Here is a 20,485-nt window from a genome sequence, read left to right as displayed (position 1 = left end):
GGAACAAAACTTAAAAAAATTGTTTTTTAAATAAACCAAACCCTCTACGAAATTTAAAACTGGCTTTCATGATACCTAACCACATACTATAGCATACCATATTACCCATTATTAGCAATAATACTACATTTCTTTCCTGGCCTGAGGTAGCAAGGTCACATTCCGCACCGAGTCTGCTCACGGACCATAGCAAACCTGAAAGCACGTTCTCAGTCTGATAAGCACCAATCTAACCTCCCAACACTTTTTTAATCACTTGACAACAGTCATGTTTGTAAGGGTAAGGTTGATACAATGAGTGCTTTGAACAAAACAAAACCAAAATCATGACATTTGCCAACTTCTGCTGGTGTAAATACCTCAAATCTTTGAAATATGCTCGGGTTTGTAGCACTTTATAGTACATTAAGTTGATCAGCGCTGTATATTCAGTTTTGTTTACTCAGAAACATAGATCACAACATCCATACATATTTTTGTGTGTTTCATGGGTACATGTTCACTGAATACCATCATTTGAAATAACTTCAGTTATTGCATGATCATCCCTTAAAATGCACACCAAAACAAATCAACCTGCATCTGGTTGCTTTACATTCCGGCCAGACGGTCTCTTCCTGTCCAAATGGGCGGCTCTTGGCCAGAAGCTATAATGTGCATGCAATACATTAAACTACAGCTTAATCAAAATGGGGTTTTCTCCAATGGGATTAAACGGAACAAGGCTGCTTTTTCCTTTATCTTTATTGTTCTGCTCAATATCATCTTTCAGGTTCTGAGAACTCAAGTCCATGGACTGCTGAAAATATATCGGAGCAAAACCAACGTTACACTTGAATGATGAATCGGAAAATAACTTGTGAGTTCATCACAAAGCTAGTATTTTCGTGATCAGCTAACCAAAACAAAAAATAAACACCACTTTACAACATACTTTGAAGAAAAAAAAAAAAGAAGAAAGGCAGGTTGCTGCAAGTTTACATCTGAATTGTGAAAGTGAGGGCTGATAAGGAGAGAAGACTGAGAGATATAATACAAAGGGGGAGCTGAGAAAAGCTGCGTGGCTTTGGTGGTTACTTACAATCCCTTTTAGCCAACATCCCCCACAGTCCTTGGGTGGCAGGGTTACACAAGTACATCAACAATCTCAGTGTGTCTAAAGTATTGACACAACATGGCACGCTCATTGGGTGCCACCAACACAACTCGATTGCTTCACACGTTAAGCCACAAAGAACGTCAAACTTGAGGAACATAAAAAATATATATGAATTTATATATATTTCTCTCTATATATTCTATATTCTCTGAAACAGCAGGATTAAAAAGCTTTTGACAACCAATCAAGTGATAACCTGCAAAACAAAGCGGAGTCCGAGGTTCTTCCTAAAGATAAGTCAGCGCACACGAGGAAGGAGAAAAGGTGCAAAAAGCCAACAAGCTTTAATCCTTTCCACGCAGGTTATGTAGTAATGAAGCAGTTTTTTAAAACATGATCCACAGGCATTTATCAGTCAAGTATTTCCTCAATTAAACCCAGTGATGATCTACAACCCCACACCAGGGGCTGTAGCGGTCTCATATAGCCAAGTTTATTAACTGTATGGGTTCAGGGCATCTGACATTGGCAAACCTCTTTTCAGACTTGAAAAGGCACCACAGCACACACATGGGTCCATCCCGCAAAACATCCTCAGTTTCAATATGAACACCCACAGCCACCAAAAAAAAGTGAGGAAAAACTGTTTTTTATTGTATGATGTGCATTTTGTTATTTTCGTGTCTGAGTTTGTTTTAAAACTGGAACTCCATTTTTTCCCCATATATATGAAAAAAAAAGTGTTTGTAATGCTTTTGGTTGTACTGTGTTTCCATTGTGTTGTGACTCTTGAAAGACTGTCCGTTGAATCTCTTGGTTTCACTGAAAAAAAAAAAAAAGACTGATGTCTTGTGTAGAAAAGGTGCTCTTTCCTCCGGTGGGATGACTACCACGGGTCCTCAAGGTCAGCACCACTCTGCAGAGAAACGTCCCACAGAAAACACCATCAGCTTCATTAATATATGGTTAAATGTTTGTATTTTTAGATTTTTATATATAAATTAATGTTTTTATTAATGCATTCATTGTTTAAAAGAGACAAATGTTAATGTTAAACCAATGTTGCAAAATATTTCTCTCTCAAATAAATGCAGATTTTTTTTTTTACTTTCTATTCAATCACTTAAAACAAAATATACATATAATACCAAAATTATTATATGGTATATTACAATATAAAGCAGCACAAGTGTTTAACATTTTTCAACAAAATTAGGCTTTACCATCACAGTAATAAATTACATTATAAATACATTAAAATAGAAACCATTTTAAATTGTAATATTTTGGAATATTACTATATTTGTTGTATTTTATACTAAACTCATACGTGAGGGGGAAAATCTAAACTTCGCCAGTTTAATTATCTAAAAAGGGTTCAATATATATTTTTTATTAAAATATACACAGTTTCAGCATGTAAAAACAATTATTCAATTAAGTTCTCTTAACGGAGTATGTGAAAGTCTTTCAAGTCTTAAACTGAACTAATAAAATAATGAACTATACACATTTAAAAGCATCCATTTTTCATTTATCAAAAATTCTGTAGAGTAGCTCACATTGACAGTTTAAGCTAAAAACGTATACAGAACTTCATCAAAAAGAAAAAGCGCATCACAAGCATTTAGACAGTGAGAAAACAACATTACAACTGCCCCTGGTCTCCCATACTCCGTTACAGCTAACCATTACACTGATCACTGAACCTTGAAACCAGAATTGTGCCATTCTTGTTTCTCTGTGTAATATTTTATTTGCAGAAGTAAAACTGTGATTTCATCTCTTATTTATTTATTTCTTCGTGCGAGATCAAAGAATTAACTGTTGTACATGAGGCATGATTCAGAGAAGGAAAAGCAATGGGATCAAGGGTTTTTTTCCTCTACTATTATCTCCTGCTCTCACTTCCCAGCAGCCAAAGTTACACATCTGCATCACAGACAAAAAAAGATACATGTGCAAAGCATCAACATGAAAGTGATGGAAAAATTGATTAGAGATTAGTGAGTAATATTTTTGGTCCCTAATATGATTACTTTTCAAGGACACATCTAGGTAAGCCATTTCTTGACATACATCATGCACGAGCACGGCTTGAAATGAAAGCCTGGTTAAATAAGTCATCTGCATTCATTGACAGGAACGCTGTCGATTTGGTAATGTAAAAAACAAATAAAGAAGTGAATTATCTACAGGGCTTGAATATTTAACAGGTATAATATAACTTTGACAGTTTGGTCACACTGCAAACCGCATAAAGCAAACATGGATAGCCACAAACCAGCAGTTAAATAAATGGAAAGTTCTCTCTACTGCTGCTTTCATAAGGTCAGTACATATGGGGTAGATTAGGTGAGCTTCTGCCGGTGTTCAAACAAACTCAAGTCACTCTTTCTGCAGAAAACATTTTTATCAATTAGTAATCCACTTACCAAATAAAACAGCTGGGCTGCATTAATCAAAGGGTGAACACATACATCATTAGTTCTGTTAATGTGCAGCATCCTCTTAATGTGCCTCAAATATGTTTATTCTTGATATGAATACCATCCTTGGCTTATAGTTTACAGCTATAGGTTATAGTTATATAACTGCAAACTATACATCATGCTGTGGAAATTTTTTTATGGTACTTTAAAGATGAATTATTGACGAAAGGAGGGGTGGACAGAATATAAAGCTTACTAAACACCATGTTATCACTGAAAAACACAAGGATCTAGTCTACTCCTTACAACAAGCCAACAAAACATCACTCACTGACGAGGTCTGTCAAAAGTACCAAGTTGATACTAAAATTGAAATAATATAAATGTAAATATAACTGCTATTATTTTAATAAAATGAATCAAACCACAATATTGTCATGAAAAAAGTTCTTAATTAGTTTATTTATTAATGTTAATGTTAACTTAATGACTATTCTATAAGCTATACTTGAATGTGACCATACTATTAAAAGGTTTGGGGTTGGTAAGACTTTGTAATGTCTCATACTCACCAAAGCTGCAATTATTTGATTAAAAAAAAAACAGCCATATTGTAAAATACTTACTAAAATGTAATAATTGTTTTTTTTAGATTTTTTGCTTCAAAGCTGAATTTTCAGCAGCCACTACTGCAGTCACGTTATCCTTCAGAAATCAATATAATATGCTAATTTGCTGTTCAAGAAACATTTCTGATTATTATCAATGTTGAAAACAGTTGGGCAGCTTCCTATCTTTGTGGAAACCGATATATTTTTTTCTGGATTCTTAAGACAACAACGTTCACAAAAAAAAAAAACTTTATTAATTTGAAATAGAAACAGTTTGTAAGTGTCACATTAAATCACATAAGTAATAAGTATAAAAGCAATCAAAGGATAACTTCTTTAAAACACATCTTACTGACCCCAAACGTTCCAGTGCACATTCCATTGTTTCGGTTTAATTTGAATTTGTATTTTACTTAGTTTTTTTTTTCTTCTTTAGCATTTTTACTTAAATTAGTTTGCTATTGAATCAAAAGTGGTATCAAGAATCCTGAAATCTCTCTGGCATTGGTATCAACTACTGGCATTTTGGTATCGTGACAACCCGAATGAGGAGGGTCCAAGAGCTTAGAGAACACCATCTCTCTCTCGCTCTCTCTCTCTCTCTCTCTCTCTCTCATACACACACACACACACACACACACACACACATCAGATCCGATATCTCGTGGATGTCCAGTAGGGGAGAGGGGAACACTTGGATCAAAACTCCAGCTTTGTCCAACTGGTGTCCACACCAACACATGAGAATGTGTTAATTATAATAATAATAATAATTAAACATTCAAAACTAACTGACACATTCTTCAGAGCCTCTCTCTCTCTCACACACACACAGACACACAAACGTTTATGTTCATGGGTACAACTACAAGACAGGTAACCAAATGCTGGCTTTACAACATGCAAACCCTAGTGCAGTTTTGCCAGATCACACGTTGAGCAGTGACATCATCATCATGAGACATGGTTGAAGAGTTTATAATAGCATAAAAAGCTGATGAAATAACATTCTTGTGTGCTCACTAACCAAGTCAGCTCATCTCCGTGATGGGATGCATTAGGAGTGTTTGTGATGTGGTGATCTCAACTGCTGTGCTTTGGGGCAGCGGATCATTTGAATGAGCTCATTACAGCTGTGATATAAGCAGGATGTTTTACTCTCAGCAGTAAATAAATGAGCAAAGTAGGCGAGTGGGATGGAGAGAGCAAACACTCTGAAGTGAGAAAGTAACACTAGAGCCTCTTTCACACTGTACGTCGGACCCGGAAAATTGCCGGAACATTGCCGGGTCGCCTTTTATGTGAACGCAAACATGTCCCAGAATTGATTCCGGGGCCCTAGTAACAAGAACGAACTCTGCCTGAACAAAAGCCAGAACTAATGCCGTAAAGGCTGTGTCGTTGTGATGACGCACATTATCGCGCAACTCATTTAACGGGTGTTTTGAAGGCAGATCAACGTTCATGACGAAAAAAATGTGCAAAGTGTAATGAAGCACAGATCAGTTAGTTCCTCAAATTCCGCGCTGAAGCGGAGATCGTTCGTCAACTTAAGTGATCGTGTATGTGCCTAGCATTTTCAACTCGTACATTACACGTCACGCACTGATGTCACGTGTCTTTACGGGACCTTTATGTGTTGTGTGTGAATGCACGCACATATTCCGGGTAATCACTGGCAGTGTGAAAGTGTAAAATCTAGCAACCTGGGAACAATTGCCGGGAAACATTACGGGTGTATTTTCCGGAATCGCAGTGTGAAAGGGGCTTAAGTGACTCTGGGTTGATGGATGTTAATACCATGTATAAATGGGTTGAGTGAGCAAGGCACAGAACAGGGCAACGTCTCATGATGAGATGAGTCCAACAGGTCGAGGGGAAGTTAACATTTCTACATTTTTATGTTAAGACCAGGGGCTAAATGTATTGTCATCATACCACAAGGTCCTAGACCTTTAAAAAGCCAGACTCTGTTCATACTCACACCATCCTCTTCTCTTTCGGGGTTCAACCGTTTGTACACTGCTTCAATAACACTGTGCCTGTGGAGAAATACAACTTAATATTAAAAAGAACGATTCTGGGCCAAGTGCACTTAGGACTAAACCTGCAAACTCTGTGTTAGCATTCCAGATTCTTAAATATTAGGCATGTTAACATGTTTGTGATGATATTTACTTACTTGCTAGCAAGGCCGCCCCCTGGTGGGAGATTGGGGATGCTTTCTTGGGACAGGCTGCTCATGACATGCGCCAGCTCAGGCACACCTTGTTCCCCTGCTTTCTCAATGAGCTCTTATTAGGAAACAGGAATGATAAACGACAGATTAAAGCTAAATACATATTTGACTGCTACATTTAATGGAACACTACAATGTATGCAAGACAACTTTGTGTATACGTGTATGAAGAAACTAGAAATGTATTGTGGGTAGTAGTGTAGAGCATTGGTGTTAGCTAGTATTATATAAAAAAAAAAAAGAGAGCAAGAGAAATGGAAGATAAAGACATAAGAAAAAAACAGCAAAGACACTGAGAGGCAAGAGTGAGCCTCTAGAAGTAAAGCCTGTGGTCTAGTTTGGCTGCTCTGGACCGCTCCGGGGCTGTTGCCAGTTAGATGTTCAGCCAGCACATTCCTCACCAGAGCAGCAGTGCAGACGACTCCCTCCGGCCCTCTCAGCGCCCAGCCAAACATTACAACAACATTAACCCAGCCTTTGCCCAAAGCTCAAGGCCAAGAGTTTACATTAACCCTACAAAACCAACAACCATTTGACAGAACACGTCCAACGTACAATACAGCAAGGAAAGGCCAATGGCGAAAAAAAAATTAAAAGGAAACAGTGTCAGGCTATCGTGAGATATTATACTAGGAAGAGAGAAAGATTAAAGGGGGGGTGGAGACAGGAACGCATGTTCCAGACCAAAACAGAAATGGTGTAAAGGAAGGGGATATTTTCTGAATTTAATTCAATACTTTCTTCAACTATTTTTTTTATTTGACTGCACTGGTTGCACTGTATGTTTATTTTCCCACAAATTATAAAATTTATATTTTATCCAGCTCTGATATAGCGTTGTGACAGTGAGGACATTTTCCTACCACTTAATCGATGCGTGACGACACTGGTAAAACCAATACTACCGTGGGGTGGGGGAGGGGATTGTTTAAGTGAGTTTTCCCTCCTTTTCTCGCTTCCCTTATCTTTTAAATAGCTTGTAAACATGCTGTGCGCAATTTACTTCACTTTACCCGCAATTCGGTGTCAATTACAAAAGGATGGGCGTTTTCCACAATTTTCACATTCGAATATTTGAGCTCACAAAAAACAAATATTCTAATAATTAAGTTTAATGAGACAGACGTTATTTTTCAGCAACATTTGTTTCCATCAGTACACACAATAAGCTTGAACATTACACATCGTGTTGTAGCTGAAAACCTTAAAAAAAAAAAAAGTCAACAAAAAAAACAAAAACAAAAAGTGAACAAAGAAAAAACATAAAGCAGCCTGCAGCAATTAGGCTATTGTAGAACGTAGCCTACACTTAACTTTGAAACTTTTAAACTGTCAGCAAATCTTTTTTGCTTTTTTTTTCTATTGTTTTACATGTTCTTGTTAAGAAATACATGATCGGGGGAAAGTCGGCTCCTTAGTCTGTTAACAATAAGGCAGACCGCGGAGAAAACACGCTCTGATTGCATAGATGTTGTCAGGACTCACAAATAACGGTGTGCTAAGCGGATATGTTTTGTGAAGCGCTTCGTGTTTTCATTTCACCACTGAATGGGATCCTCATCTGGAGAAATACATGGCTCCAGCATGAACTGTTCCCACTTGCCGCGGCTGGACTCTCTGTAATCATTGCTGAAGAACTGGCTTAGTCTTTATCGATGAGTGGACATTGCATCCTCTTCATCGTTGGTGGTGGCGGCGGCTGCATACGCACCACACGCATCAAGGAAAATAATGTTCTGATAATGTTCAAAAAAGTTTTTTTTCTTACTTCATGTTTTCATCAAGAAACCTGATGTTTGTGCCGAGGGTCTAGGGCAGAGTTTTCACTGCATTCTCCAAGTTAGCATTGTTTATTCGTTGCTTGAGATGCCGCAACAATGTTCTTGAATTCAGTCACTTTCTGTGATTCTCCACGGTATATTTGAAGTACTGTAGAAGACCACAGTTCTTAGGGGCAATTCACACATCGCGTCTTTTGCGCACTCAAGTTCGTTATTTCCAATGTAGGTGCGTGGTATGCAACACGCTAGTTTTTTCCAGGAGCTTCTGCACTTCATCGAGTTAAAAACATCTAACAACTTTTCAGAGAGCCGCAAGCGCACCACAGGTCATGTGACAAGAACTAAACATTCAGCTTCATCCTTTCCCGTAACAACGTTGAAAGCTCAGCCAAGATGAAGGAACAGCTGATTATAGCTGTATATGGATTGCCATTTTGAAATAAATTTAGTAGCAGAGCTACTGAAAGTGATTTTTTGTGCTGCAAATCCATTTATCCTTTGCTGAAATTTCCGCGTCTTCATGGAGAGAGCGTGTCATTGTTGCTTAGCAACGGCAGATGCCTCAGGAGCGCTTCTGCCCGAGCACTTTGTAAAGGAGGAGAAAGCGGCGCACCTAGCATGTGTGAACGGCCCCTTATTCATTCATTCATTCTTTTTTGCTTGCATACATCTTCAAATATATTAATAATATATTAATATACCAAATAAATTTGGTTTTATAGTGTATAGTTTTTTGTTTTTTTTTCGAAATTCACATATTTTTATTTATCGAATAATTAGCAGAACGAATATTTGAATGTTCGACTATCCGTGCAAACCCCTAATATATATATATATATATACATATATATATATATATATATATATATATATATATATATATATATATATATATAAATAAATAAGTTCCCCTATATGCCTAATATAAAACATAAATAAAAAAAAAAAAAGTTTAAATGGGTACAGGCAACACTACAAAACTGAATATCAGCAAACACAAAATACACTTTTAACAACAGAAAAAACTTCCACAATTACCTTAAATTGACGGCAGAAGTCAACAGGCATTTCAAAATGCATTCAGTTTTTAATTGTATTGTCTGTATTCTAAACTGAACTAAATAATTTTGATTGCTATAAAAAAATCTAAACAAATGTGTGTGCGTGTGGGGGGATGTTATCGCAGCAAGCCTACACTGATATTAAATATAAAGATTACACTAATAATGTAAATTGTCTTGTTTTTAATTATTACTATTTTCAATATATATGTGGTTACTTGAATACTGGTTACTACAAAACAATTCTGAACACCATTAACTTCTTTTGTGTCTCTATTAAATTGTTTTTATTTGTCCTATTGCGTGCAAGAATGTAGATATAATTTCATCAGATGACTGAAAGCTCCCAAACCTATGGTGAGAACAAACTATGCATCGTGTGGTGGGCCAACAAACTCTTCTATTTCTCACCTTCCACACGAGACTCAAGGTACTTGTCCAACTCAGCATCTCTCTTTATAGCTTCTTCTGACACCTGGGGTGCATTTGGCAAACAGACTAATACAATACTCATATTATCTCGACTTCCCTAAAGGAGAAAAAGAAAGAAAGGATACAATCTCACCTGAGGACAAAACAATCATGGTATGTAAAAAGCTGTCACAGAAGTTAGAGTATGGAACTGTACCTTATGTAGACATGTATTCACAACCTCATTGCACACTCTCTCCAGGTCATCTGTCACTTCCAGCCTCGATCGCACAAAGGCACATAGCTCCTCATTGCTCATCACATCCCAAATACCGTCACACGCCAGCACCAGGAATTCATCCTCCGCATCTGACCGAGCGATTTCAAATACTTCAGGCTCCGGTGACACTAGCTGCTCTGTGGGGCCCTTGCCCTCTACACACTTGTAGTCATAGTCACCCAGTGCACGGGATACAGCCAGCGATCCATTAACCCTCTGGATCATCACAGAGCCACCTGCGTTCTGTATACGCTCCTTCTCCCGTGGGTTGCAGGGCTTATGGTCCAGTGTGGAGAAGCAGACATGAGCATTACGACAGAGAAGGGCCCGTGAGTCCCCACAGTTAATGAAGTACAGGTGTTCTGGAGAGAGCAGCACAGCCACCGCGGTGGAGCCGCTGCGGTCCATGCCGTTTCGCAGGTCTGTGAAGCTGCGCATGTGTTCATCGATCCTCAGGAAGCCGGCGCGAATACCCCTCTTCACCGCCTCTATGGCTGACGTCTCAGGTGCCGGAGCTCCAGCCTTTCTCAGTTCATCTGCTGACCCTGCGGCGACGATATGTTCCAACAGGTGTTTGGAGCAGTAGTTTGCAACACGCGAGCCGGCATGCCCGTCGTAGACGGCGAAGAAGGACCAGTCATCCAAGCCATGTGGCAGGCCTACGGCTGCTGTGTGGGCATCCTCCATCTCCACCCTCCATCCCTGCATGCTGCTGAGGCCAAAGCGCAGGCCGTTCCCTTCCCCGTGCGCATTGTATTTCTCTGTTTTGGGCTTATCTAAAAACGCCCCCATGCCTCAGGCCACGTTCTGTAGAGACAGAGAAACAACAAGACACACTGAAGAAAAGACATGGAAAGCGGGTTTGCAATAACAACAGCAAAAAAAAAAAAACACTAAAGCCGCCTTTCCACTGCACACGACTTTCGGACACGATTGTCGCATTTCTCCCTCTAGCGGCAGTCGCGCAGAACTTTCAAACTGGTCGTGCAGCAACCGTTACCTTGGCATATGATATGATATTCACCATGGTAAAATTAATAATTTTAATGAACATAGTTAATGTATGAATGCATCGTCACAAATCAGATGATCCCCAAAATAAAAACAGTAGGTTTTATGGGGCTAATCAACGTTAATTATGGTTTAATAATTATTAAATAATTATTTCTGCCATAATTATTATAAACCACCATTTTACAGAAATAGTGTTTAAAGGATAATGTTAATGTTAACAAAATATTGGTAATTCTGACCTCGCACTGATAGTTTTGATTAGAAAACATCACATCCGGTCGGGCGTTCGCATACGGTCTAGTCGCAGAAATTCTAATATTTGAACGTATCCGAGGCATACGCATGTGATCGGAACTCCACGCAGCTCCCGCATTACTTTCCACTGGAAATGAATGACTTCCGGTCTGTCACTTGTCGTTCGTCGGAGACAGTGGAAAGGCGGCTTAAAACATAATTTAAAAGCCTAATTTAAACCTAAAAATACATGACCACTGCAGCCCAGATAATCCAGCTGCCTGTGTAGGGCTGCTTTACTGTTACTGCAGCGTATATCCTTCACCTCCATTCAAGTGTTAGCCACGGAAAAATATTACATGGCTCTATGAAAACAGTGTAGTGCTGTTTCAATGCTGAGGTGAATCAAACTGCTGTTGAATCAGATTATGCAGTCAAATATTTTTGTATATTGACAGTTAAACGGCACATATTTCACACACTATAACATTTCATGTGCATTTATTTGTTTAGAAGGCATGTGATAAGGTGAATAACATCTAGATATACATCGAGAGCTGGGCAATAAAGTAATGATAATTATTGCAATATAAATTTCCTCACTAAAACAATAAAAAGAGTTCAATAAACGTTCAATATAAATGTTTACACCGTAAACGTGAAGAAAAAAAAATAAAGAAAGAAAAAATCTGCGCTACTCCTTTGAACCACGCCACACAGACAGTTCATCTGCATGGCTCAGAGTTCAAACAGCAACACGAGCTCACTAAAGCAGGTGCATTTTACTCACAGATGAGTCTCAGTCACGCAAGCGCTAAACAGCACTGTTGTATTTAAATGCTTCATACTGAATCTCTCAAAGAACAAAAATCACTCAATGATATAAACTAATTTAAAGGCAGATGAAACCGTATGCAACGATATAATGTCAGAAGGCTTGTCAATCTACAAATTTGCCATCATTTACAATGGAATTACTTCAGTAATACTAACTGCACAATGGTATTGCAGCAGAAATGTGGGATATTCTTATTGAATTCAATAATATTATTAATGTAGACATATATTAAATTTATTAAAGGAGTAATGGAGCATAATTCAAATAAAAAATTTGTGATTAAGCTGCAGCATTTGTGCGATATAATTACCGATATCAACTGCTATGAAAATTTTTATCATTATATAATTTTTTATCTCTTTTTTATTTATCTCTCTGCTTCACATCGGTGTCCTGATCACCCAGTGAGGGTTTGTTTTGTGATTACGATTATGGCTGACTGTACATTATCCCTTAAACAATTTTAGCTGAGCGGAGAGCACCTGCACTGTGTAGAGAGAAAAAGACTGCTACAATATAACATTGACAAACAGTCAACAATGTATCGTCCACACTGACTGCACAAAACTGAAAATATTGTACAATGTCCTTTTTAAGAACAAATAACTCAACCAGTGTGACTTTTAAAATATGAAAATACAATATACAAGAAAAAATATGGAATTATAGAACTACTTCAAAAGGAAGAAAGGATTAACTTCAGTGTTGTCGCATCAAGTTTTATTTTAAAAGAACCAAAAGACCCTTAAATATATAAATACAATCAAATAAATGAATAAGGTTTTGCCTAAACCCTACTTTTTTTCTTTAATATAGATAGTATAAATCAATCACACACAGATTAAGTATTTAAGATGCTTCTGCTATGTCTCTAGTGCCGTCATTCTTCTGTGATCGCCTTATTCATTCATCACATCAGTAGTGTTAATGTAACTGAAGTGATTGCAGAGATTAAACTAAGTTCTCACCCAGGATTTGCTCTCCTCAGATGAACTACCTGTTAGAACTCAAAGTCAAGCTGTGACATGTAACTGTCTGGATTATTTCTACTTGCCAGATGAATCACACTAGACAGTGGACACACATATTTATATTTTTCATTTATTTTTTTAAATCAAAACAGATTTCTGCTTGTCTGTTGTTGAAATGAGGCACTTGGTTACCGTGGTGAGAGTAACAGATATATGGAAGCTCCATTCAGAAGTTCAGAACCCATGCAACTAAAACCACACATGCTAAGAAACAGGTTCATCTCTTCCTCACTGAATCAGACCTCGGGATCTATTTACAGGATAGAGTGAAAGTGAGCCTATTTACTCGTGCTGCAGTGAACTCCGTATCAAAGGTTTAATCCAACAGCACTAGCAGAGTTCTGGAACTCAGAGCTCACAGTCAGCCAACAGTGAAAGGAGGGCAGTCACACGACAGCTCTTTTTATCCACAGGTTACAGCTTTGATTCACAGAAAACCTTACGAGTACACAAATAAATGTATAACAATTCTAGTTCCATTTGTAATGAAGACAGACAGCTTACTTGCACTGTGAAAATTTGACTACTGTTTTGCAAAAGGTGTTCAGGCACAAACCGATCAAACTAACATGCAACCTTACATAACCTGTATAGTTTAAAACATTAACATGCTGTTCTATATGGAGTCAATATAATGCCACATTGTGCTCCTGTAGCTCAATTGGTGGAGCATTGGGTTCGATTCCCCGGGAACACATCACAGGTAAAAATTGATAGCCTGAATGCACTGTAAGTCGCTTTGGATAAAAGCGTCTGCTAAATGCATAAAATTATATATATATATATATATATATATATATATACACACACACACACACACACACACACACACACACACACACACACGAGAGTAAACAAAAATGAAAGTATTGAGAACAAGTATATGTGCTTTTTGCAAACAAAAATAAAGTATTGCCAAATATAAACGAAAAAGTGCAAAAGCAATGATTTTGAAATACATAGCCATTTCTATTAATTTATTTGCAACACTGCTTTTATTTCGAGTTTCAGTCAAGTTTGAGGTTGCAATTCTGTTGATCCCTTTGCGTTTCACGTTTCTGCGCGTCTCACTTTCTGGCACTGTTTTGACATGGGGGTGGAGTCAAGGGATGGGGGCATGTACAACATGCCTCCCTGGAAGTGACATCATCAGCCCCAGACACAGCTCACTGATCCAGGTACCGTCATGAGCAGAGACATGCGAGTGGATCGTTTCATTTTATTCACCAGCATTAAAATGTACATTTGTTAATAAAATTAAAATATGTATAGGTCTATTAGCAGAGTTTTCCTATGTTAAAGAAGGTATTAACATGTACATCTGCTGTTTATTTCAATGTACACACTTTTATAGCATTAAAATTCATTTTCATTTAACTAAATATGTATTAACAGTGTTTGTTTAAAAACTTTTAACTTAATCTCTTAACTGGGAGGACGCCAGCGCACAGAAGCATTCTTTGTTTACATTAGTTCAGAGTTATTTCAAGTTTTCATGTAAAATAATGCAATTAACTTCAAAAACTATAAATTATATCCTTAAAAAGCTCTACGACTAAAGTTTCACATCAATCTCAAGTTCATTTTTCATTTACATAACTCCTGGCATAAATTAATAAATGACTGTCACTGCATCATCTTTATTTTACTAACTTACTACATGCTGAAGGTGACCCAGCTGACCTCAAAAAAACTCTACACCATCATCTAGTGTATTGTCAAGAAATAGATTTTTATTATTCTACCCAATAGTATACTAAAAGATCGATACTTGGCATCCGTGTATCGATACAGTAGTGCCGCGGAAAAAAACATGATACTATACCGTATTATTTTTTTCCCCCACCCCTAATACATATATATAAATAAGGCAGCATTGTACCAAAAAGCTGCATGTGAACATACTGCACAGACTACAGCCGATAGCAAACTAACTTGTGCGTTCTGCATCTGTGTGAAAGGAGTTAGCGGTTTATCAGTAAAAGTAAAAATTTGTCATTTAAACAGATAAACCAAATGAAGTTATGAGATAAACGCATATATACGAAACAAAAAATGCAACGCTTGCTTGTCAAATTGAATATCAGTAACATTGATAACCTATTTTAAACTGTTATTGTTGTTATGAAAACTATATTGGAATGCTTAAGATCATGTCACATCAAAAAACAGCCTTTTGTCCGTTTCATTTACTTGCCTGATTTCATCACTTTCGCTTAAATTCCCAGCTACTGACTCATTCGATAAAGTCAACATCCAATCAGTGTTCTTTCTCTCAATGACAGCCCTGACACCAATTCAACATGTTACTGAGAGATTAAGAAAATAATTAAGAAAAGTTAGAAAGGTTGCTGACCCCACTTCATGCATCTGTGTTCTGCAATTGGCCATTATCCGCTAAAGGTGAATGTTGATAGAGAGAAGAATCCACTACGTGGTAATTTGCACTCATCCATGGCTGAATATACTTTAAAACCTGCAGGCATGGCTGTGCAAAGACAGGAAAATGAAGTATACCTGGGCCTTGACAGACCAATAACTGAAAAAGTGCAGGTTTACAATAGTAAACTTTTGCATGCTTTCTATGTTGCACTCCTAGAAAAAAGCAAATGTAGAAAAATGTAAATTATTCTAAGTTTGCACGTTTGATCATGTGTCAAATGTTATTCACTAAATTTTTTAACTAAAAAAAAATAAAAAAAGTGAATTATCAAACATATTCACTATCAACCAGCACAATAAAAAAAAATATGTAGACTAGAGATCTGTAAAATCTCCATTTATCAGAAGAGTAAAGATCTCAGAAAGTCCTACAGGTAATAGGAGACTCAGGTTAACTAACCACATAAAACACTAGGAAGTCAATATTCCAATGGAAAATTTCATACAACTACTGCTGTTGGGGTTTCAAGGAAAATCCATTCTGTGATAAAGTTGGAGAGTGTCTGTGTGTTAAAAAAAAATAAATAAAAAAAATTCACATTTAAGGTGCTCATGTGCCAAATTCTGCTATACACCTTTATTTCTTAAATTTGTGAAATTAAACTGTGGATCCAAACAAAAGATTTATTATGTGGTTAAGTTAACCTAACAAAATGCAAAAGATTACATATTTGGGACCCCACTATTGCTCAGCAAGCTGCAATCCAGTCATGTGGTATGCAATGATGTCACAGAACAGCAAGTCTGAGCGTCTGAGCTGGCCACACCTCACGCCTACTGCACTATAAATAAACCCAGATAGAATTGCATGCAAACCCCCATCCATTTACCCAGATCCTGAGCCTTCAGCAAAGACTCCGTTTTCATCAATGGGAAGCTAGGGCCATGTTCACCATAAGAGATCACATGTAGGGCTTATCTGAAGTAAATTTGGTTCACTCGATCTCAAAATGAAGGCAACTGAAAAGCTGAAATAAAACAAAACATGAAAGTGTTCCGCATGCATACTAAATAGCTACACTATACATGAGCACTATACTTACGCTAGGGTTGGGCGATGTCCACAAAATTGACATCGGACGATGAAACATTGCGATTGACGATGACATCGGGGGCGGGGGAGGGGGAAGTTAGGGTGTGTGCCCGAAGCATGAATGCGTAGGCTATTCAGAAAGACAACGGAAACACATAACAATTGCTAATGGTTGCCTGTTAAATTACAGTACATAAAATTTCACTTACCATATAAAGTAAATAGAGATGAGGACTATGGCGACTGATTTGCAGATCCTCAGCACCACTGACAAACATCTAATCTTGTAAAATGTGTGGTAAGTACTGCTGCTCCATAGTCTTAACAGATTATGTGCAATCTTGATCATTACATTTGAGTTTAAAAGTATAAAAAACAATAAATAAAATGTTAAAATGTCTACAGATAAGTTTATGTTTCAAGGTACCACAACTTTAAACAACCCTGTAAAACCCTGTTGTTGTGGGCCATGAAACCAAGATGGCAGTTGTGGTTAAACCAAGTAAAATAAATGTATATTTTGTTTTGCAATTCCAATTAATAAAGGTAATCACAAAAAAGTTAAATGGCCAAGCAACTTCCATCACATCTCTTGGGGTGAATTAACCCATATAAAAGTGCAATAGAAGAGTTACTACATTTAAAAAAAGATGTCCACTTTCTTGAGCACTAAATGATAGTTTTCATTGGAAACCGCTTCCAGCACCTGTGCCTTGACTCCAGATTAGCCACGCTTTGATCACGCGCTCTGTTTAGCATCACAGTAAATGAAAAAAGCCCAGATGATAATAACTCATTGCCTATGAATGTGCATGGAACCAGAGGGCACACTGTGCCAAAGCACTAAAACAAACAAATAAAACGCATCCTGTCGAGACAGGAAGTGGGCTAGACCTTTGAAGAGTGTTTCAATGTTGGGACGCAACAAAAGGAAAAACAGCCTGGTCCTCATCCACTCTATTTCAGACCACCTGTGCCCAACGGTGACTTTCATCGACCATCACCCACGTCCCCTCATCACGATGAATCATGATATCTTCATTATAGACAGGAAAAAGGCATTGTGGACAATACATTTTAAAAGGTCAGCACTGACCAGGCAGTTCAGGCTAGAGTGCATTTTTATAACAACCACCTCTTATCTGAATCCTGACAACAGTCTTAGGCTGACTCCAGGAATTCTATTAATATCCTACATTACCAGCTCGGTCCGCTAACATGATGAGTCAGTTTATGACCATAAAATGATCCTTACCTGACCTAACGTTGGCCTGCATTCAAAACTTACACATCCAGATGACAGGCTGTTCATACAAGATTTCCACATTCCAATGAAGTGAAGAGAGCAGTTCAACACACTCCTGAGATCTGTGGCACTGCAGTGATGTAACCACTGGACCACTGTCATATGTTCCGTTTCCATGCCTACTGAGCCTGGAGTGGCAGCTAAGAGTGGTTTCTATGGTAACAGAGCTTCAACAGGGCACTTTAGTGCATCTTTCCTGCGATCAGTCCCTTGGAGTTGCACGTACAGCGAGATACCGGACAAGCAAAACTAACAGTGAATTTCATTCATTGAACTAGGAGTGTGCGATATGAAGATTTTTAAAACAAAAATGTATCCTCGATCTGCTTTTGAAGAAAAATCTTAGTACAGTGCATTCTGTCAGCTGCAGTTCTGGCACCTCAGTCTCAAGATCCTGTGCAACGCGACATACATTCACATAGGCCTGGGTGATATGGCTAAAAATAAAATCATCAAGGTAATTATGACGAGAATTTTTTCATATCAGTCGATAATTATAATAATTATAAATAATAATTATCACGATAAATGTCAAATCTATTTTTTTTTTCAAGTTTAAAGCCCGATTTTTGCAAAAGAAATTGTAAGTTGTAGAAACCAGGCCATTCATTTTCCTTAAAATAAATATGTAAATAGAAAAATTAATTTCTTAGTTTCTGCATGTTATAATGAGTGAAATCGTTTCAAATCAAGAAACACATTTGGGTTGCCTGATAAAATTAATACTCTTACAGGACACTGCACTTATTCGCAGTCACAAAAGTACATTATAGGGATGTTCATTTTAACCAGTTAACCCGTCCATTGAGAATTTTGATCTATTAATACAAACAGTTAAACGGTTTAAAAAGTCATTTATTTACAGTAATTTATAAAAAATATTTAAAAAGGTTTGCTGCATCGTTAAAATAGGCTGTACGAAACGTATAAAAAACATTTTTTAGAGAGAAAAAACATGTCGCACAGGCTATTAATAAGTCGCATTTTATTATTTCATTCAGAAATAGGCCTAATGCCGACGTGAAATGTTTACAAACATTATAATAAATATTATAATTTCCATTAACAATAGACTATTTAAAAAGAAAAAGAATAAAAAATTGTCTATAAGAAGTTATAGCAACATAAACGACAAGCCAAGATGAATTAATTTAGGCTAAAATAAAAAAATAAAAGTAAGGTTGGGTCTCTCATTCGACAAATATTTTGTCAATTTTTATTTATTATAGCCTATTTCACTAATGTTCCAATATCTATGTAAACCAAAATATTATGCATAACATCATGACGGTACGGTGATAACACTTAACAGGACAGATTTTATTACTTAAACTGAGCAGTGTGTTTTTTTTTTTTTCCATGTTTGACTGAACATATTTTATTATGATAACGGACAGGCTGCTTTGACAAAGTTGCAAAGCTTAACTTTGTGGGCACATGTGGCACCAGCACAATCACTTGATTTTTTTTTTTCCTTCTAACAGGGTAAGTAACTTATCCTTTTAGTAATAATGATAATCGGAATTGTAAAAAGTTTTCCTTTGTGTAAATTCACAATAAAAACAAATCTTTGAACAAAATAAGCCTTAAGAAAAATAAGATGCCGCTTTCTGCCATCTGTTTCTGCGTTTTTCATTCATTTTTGTAATTTATTATTCAAGTAAAAATATATTTATTGTATAGGCCTATTTATTCACTATATATAGCCTAGCTTTATTATGTTTTTCTCTGCTGGCAGTAGCGCTGCAGGTGCGTGATGTGATATGAAGACATTGTGAATCGTCATGTTCTGTTGTTTGTTGGTTTTTACGCATGTAAAATTATTCCCTGGGAAACAAATGTTAGTATTTTTAAGGAGTCACAGATCTTATCCTTTCTAAATTTAATTCAATTCTAATTTAAAATAATCTTGTCAGTTAATGGTTAATAATTGGTTAACAAGCCTTGGTTGAGAAAAATAACAAAAATGAGTATCCCTAGTAGGGCTGCACGATGTGTCATTTAAGCATCGATATCGCGATGTACGAATCCACGTGACAGGATTCGACAGGATGTGCGATGTAGGCTGTCGTAGTTAATCCGTTATTCATTAACTGTACGGGGCAGCTGCTCCCTGGCTGCACACCCGAGAGAGCCCTGGCCGCACACACCCTCACCTTCACAGTCTTCAAACAGCAAGAGTGCTGTCTTGCTCTCTCTCCCCTGTGCATATTAAAATCAATTGACACGATGGTGTCGAAAAAAAATAATTATCCCGGTGATGAAATGTTTTCTGTGTTGTCAAATCTTGTGCAATATCCTAAACTGCAGAGATAATTACACAATGCGTGCTGTACACGTCTGATTCGCGATCTAATGATTCCTTTGAACCCATTCAATTTAATGAATGGTTTAAAAAACTGACCTGTCCAACACTGAACTCACGAGATGTCTGAATTGGTAAAAAAATCTCTAACACTTTACAATAATGTTCTATTTATTAAACTATTTAACCACATTATTTAAAATTTACTATTACTAATCTGCACTTCTACAACATTGTTAATTTCAACATTCAGGCTATAGCCTTCATTGTTGAAATCAAAAGTTGTACAGTATTTGTTAACAGTTAATGCACTGTGAAGTAACATTACCAAACAATGAACAGCAGTGTTTTTATAAACTAAGATAAAC

General features: G+C 37.1%; 1 protein-coding gene across 3 annotated transcripts in view; it reads right to left on the bottom strand.

The window, feature by feature from the left end:
* Positions 1–481: 481 nt before the first annotated feature.
* The window catches only part of LOC113057118 (protein phosphatase 1B-like), a 102,219-nt gene continuing 82,215 nt past the window's right edge, over positions 482–20,485 (bottom strand). Inside the window, exons 1-6 of one of the 3 annotated variants that reach the window (XM_026224224.1) lie at positions 17,762–17,892; positions 9,852–10,721; positions 9,635–9,752; positions 6,325–6,436; positions 6,127–6,184; positions 482–2,015 (exon numbers count right to left, since the gene is read on the bottom strand). In XM_026224224.1, the coding sequence (XP_026080009.1) occupies positions 1,986–2,015; positions 6,127–6,184; positions 6,325–6,436; positions 9,635–9,752; positions 9,852–10,706 (1,173 nt within the window). In that variant the 5' untranslated portion in view covers positions 10,707–10,721; positions 17,762–17,892 and the 3' untranslated portion in view covers positions 482–1,985. Of the gene's footprint in view, positions 2,016–6,126; positions 6,185–6,324; positions 6,437–9,634; positions 9,753–9,851; positions 10,722–12,968; positions 13,098–17,761; positions 17,893–20,485 lie in introns of those variants that run through there. The other 2 variants (XM_026224223.1, XM_026224222.1) reach the window with 2 other exon arrangements.

This window comes from Carassius auratus, chromosome 38 (genome assembly GCF_003368295.1).
Source record: "Carassius auratus strain Wakin chromosome 38, ASM336829v1, whole genome shotgun sequence".
NCBI lineage: Eukaryota > Metazoa > Chordata > Actinopteri > Cypriniformes > Cyprinidae > Carassius > Carassius auratus.
This window is presented reverse-complemented; position numbering and strand designations above follow the sequence as displayed.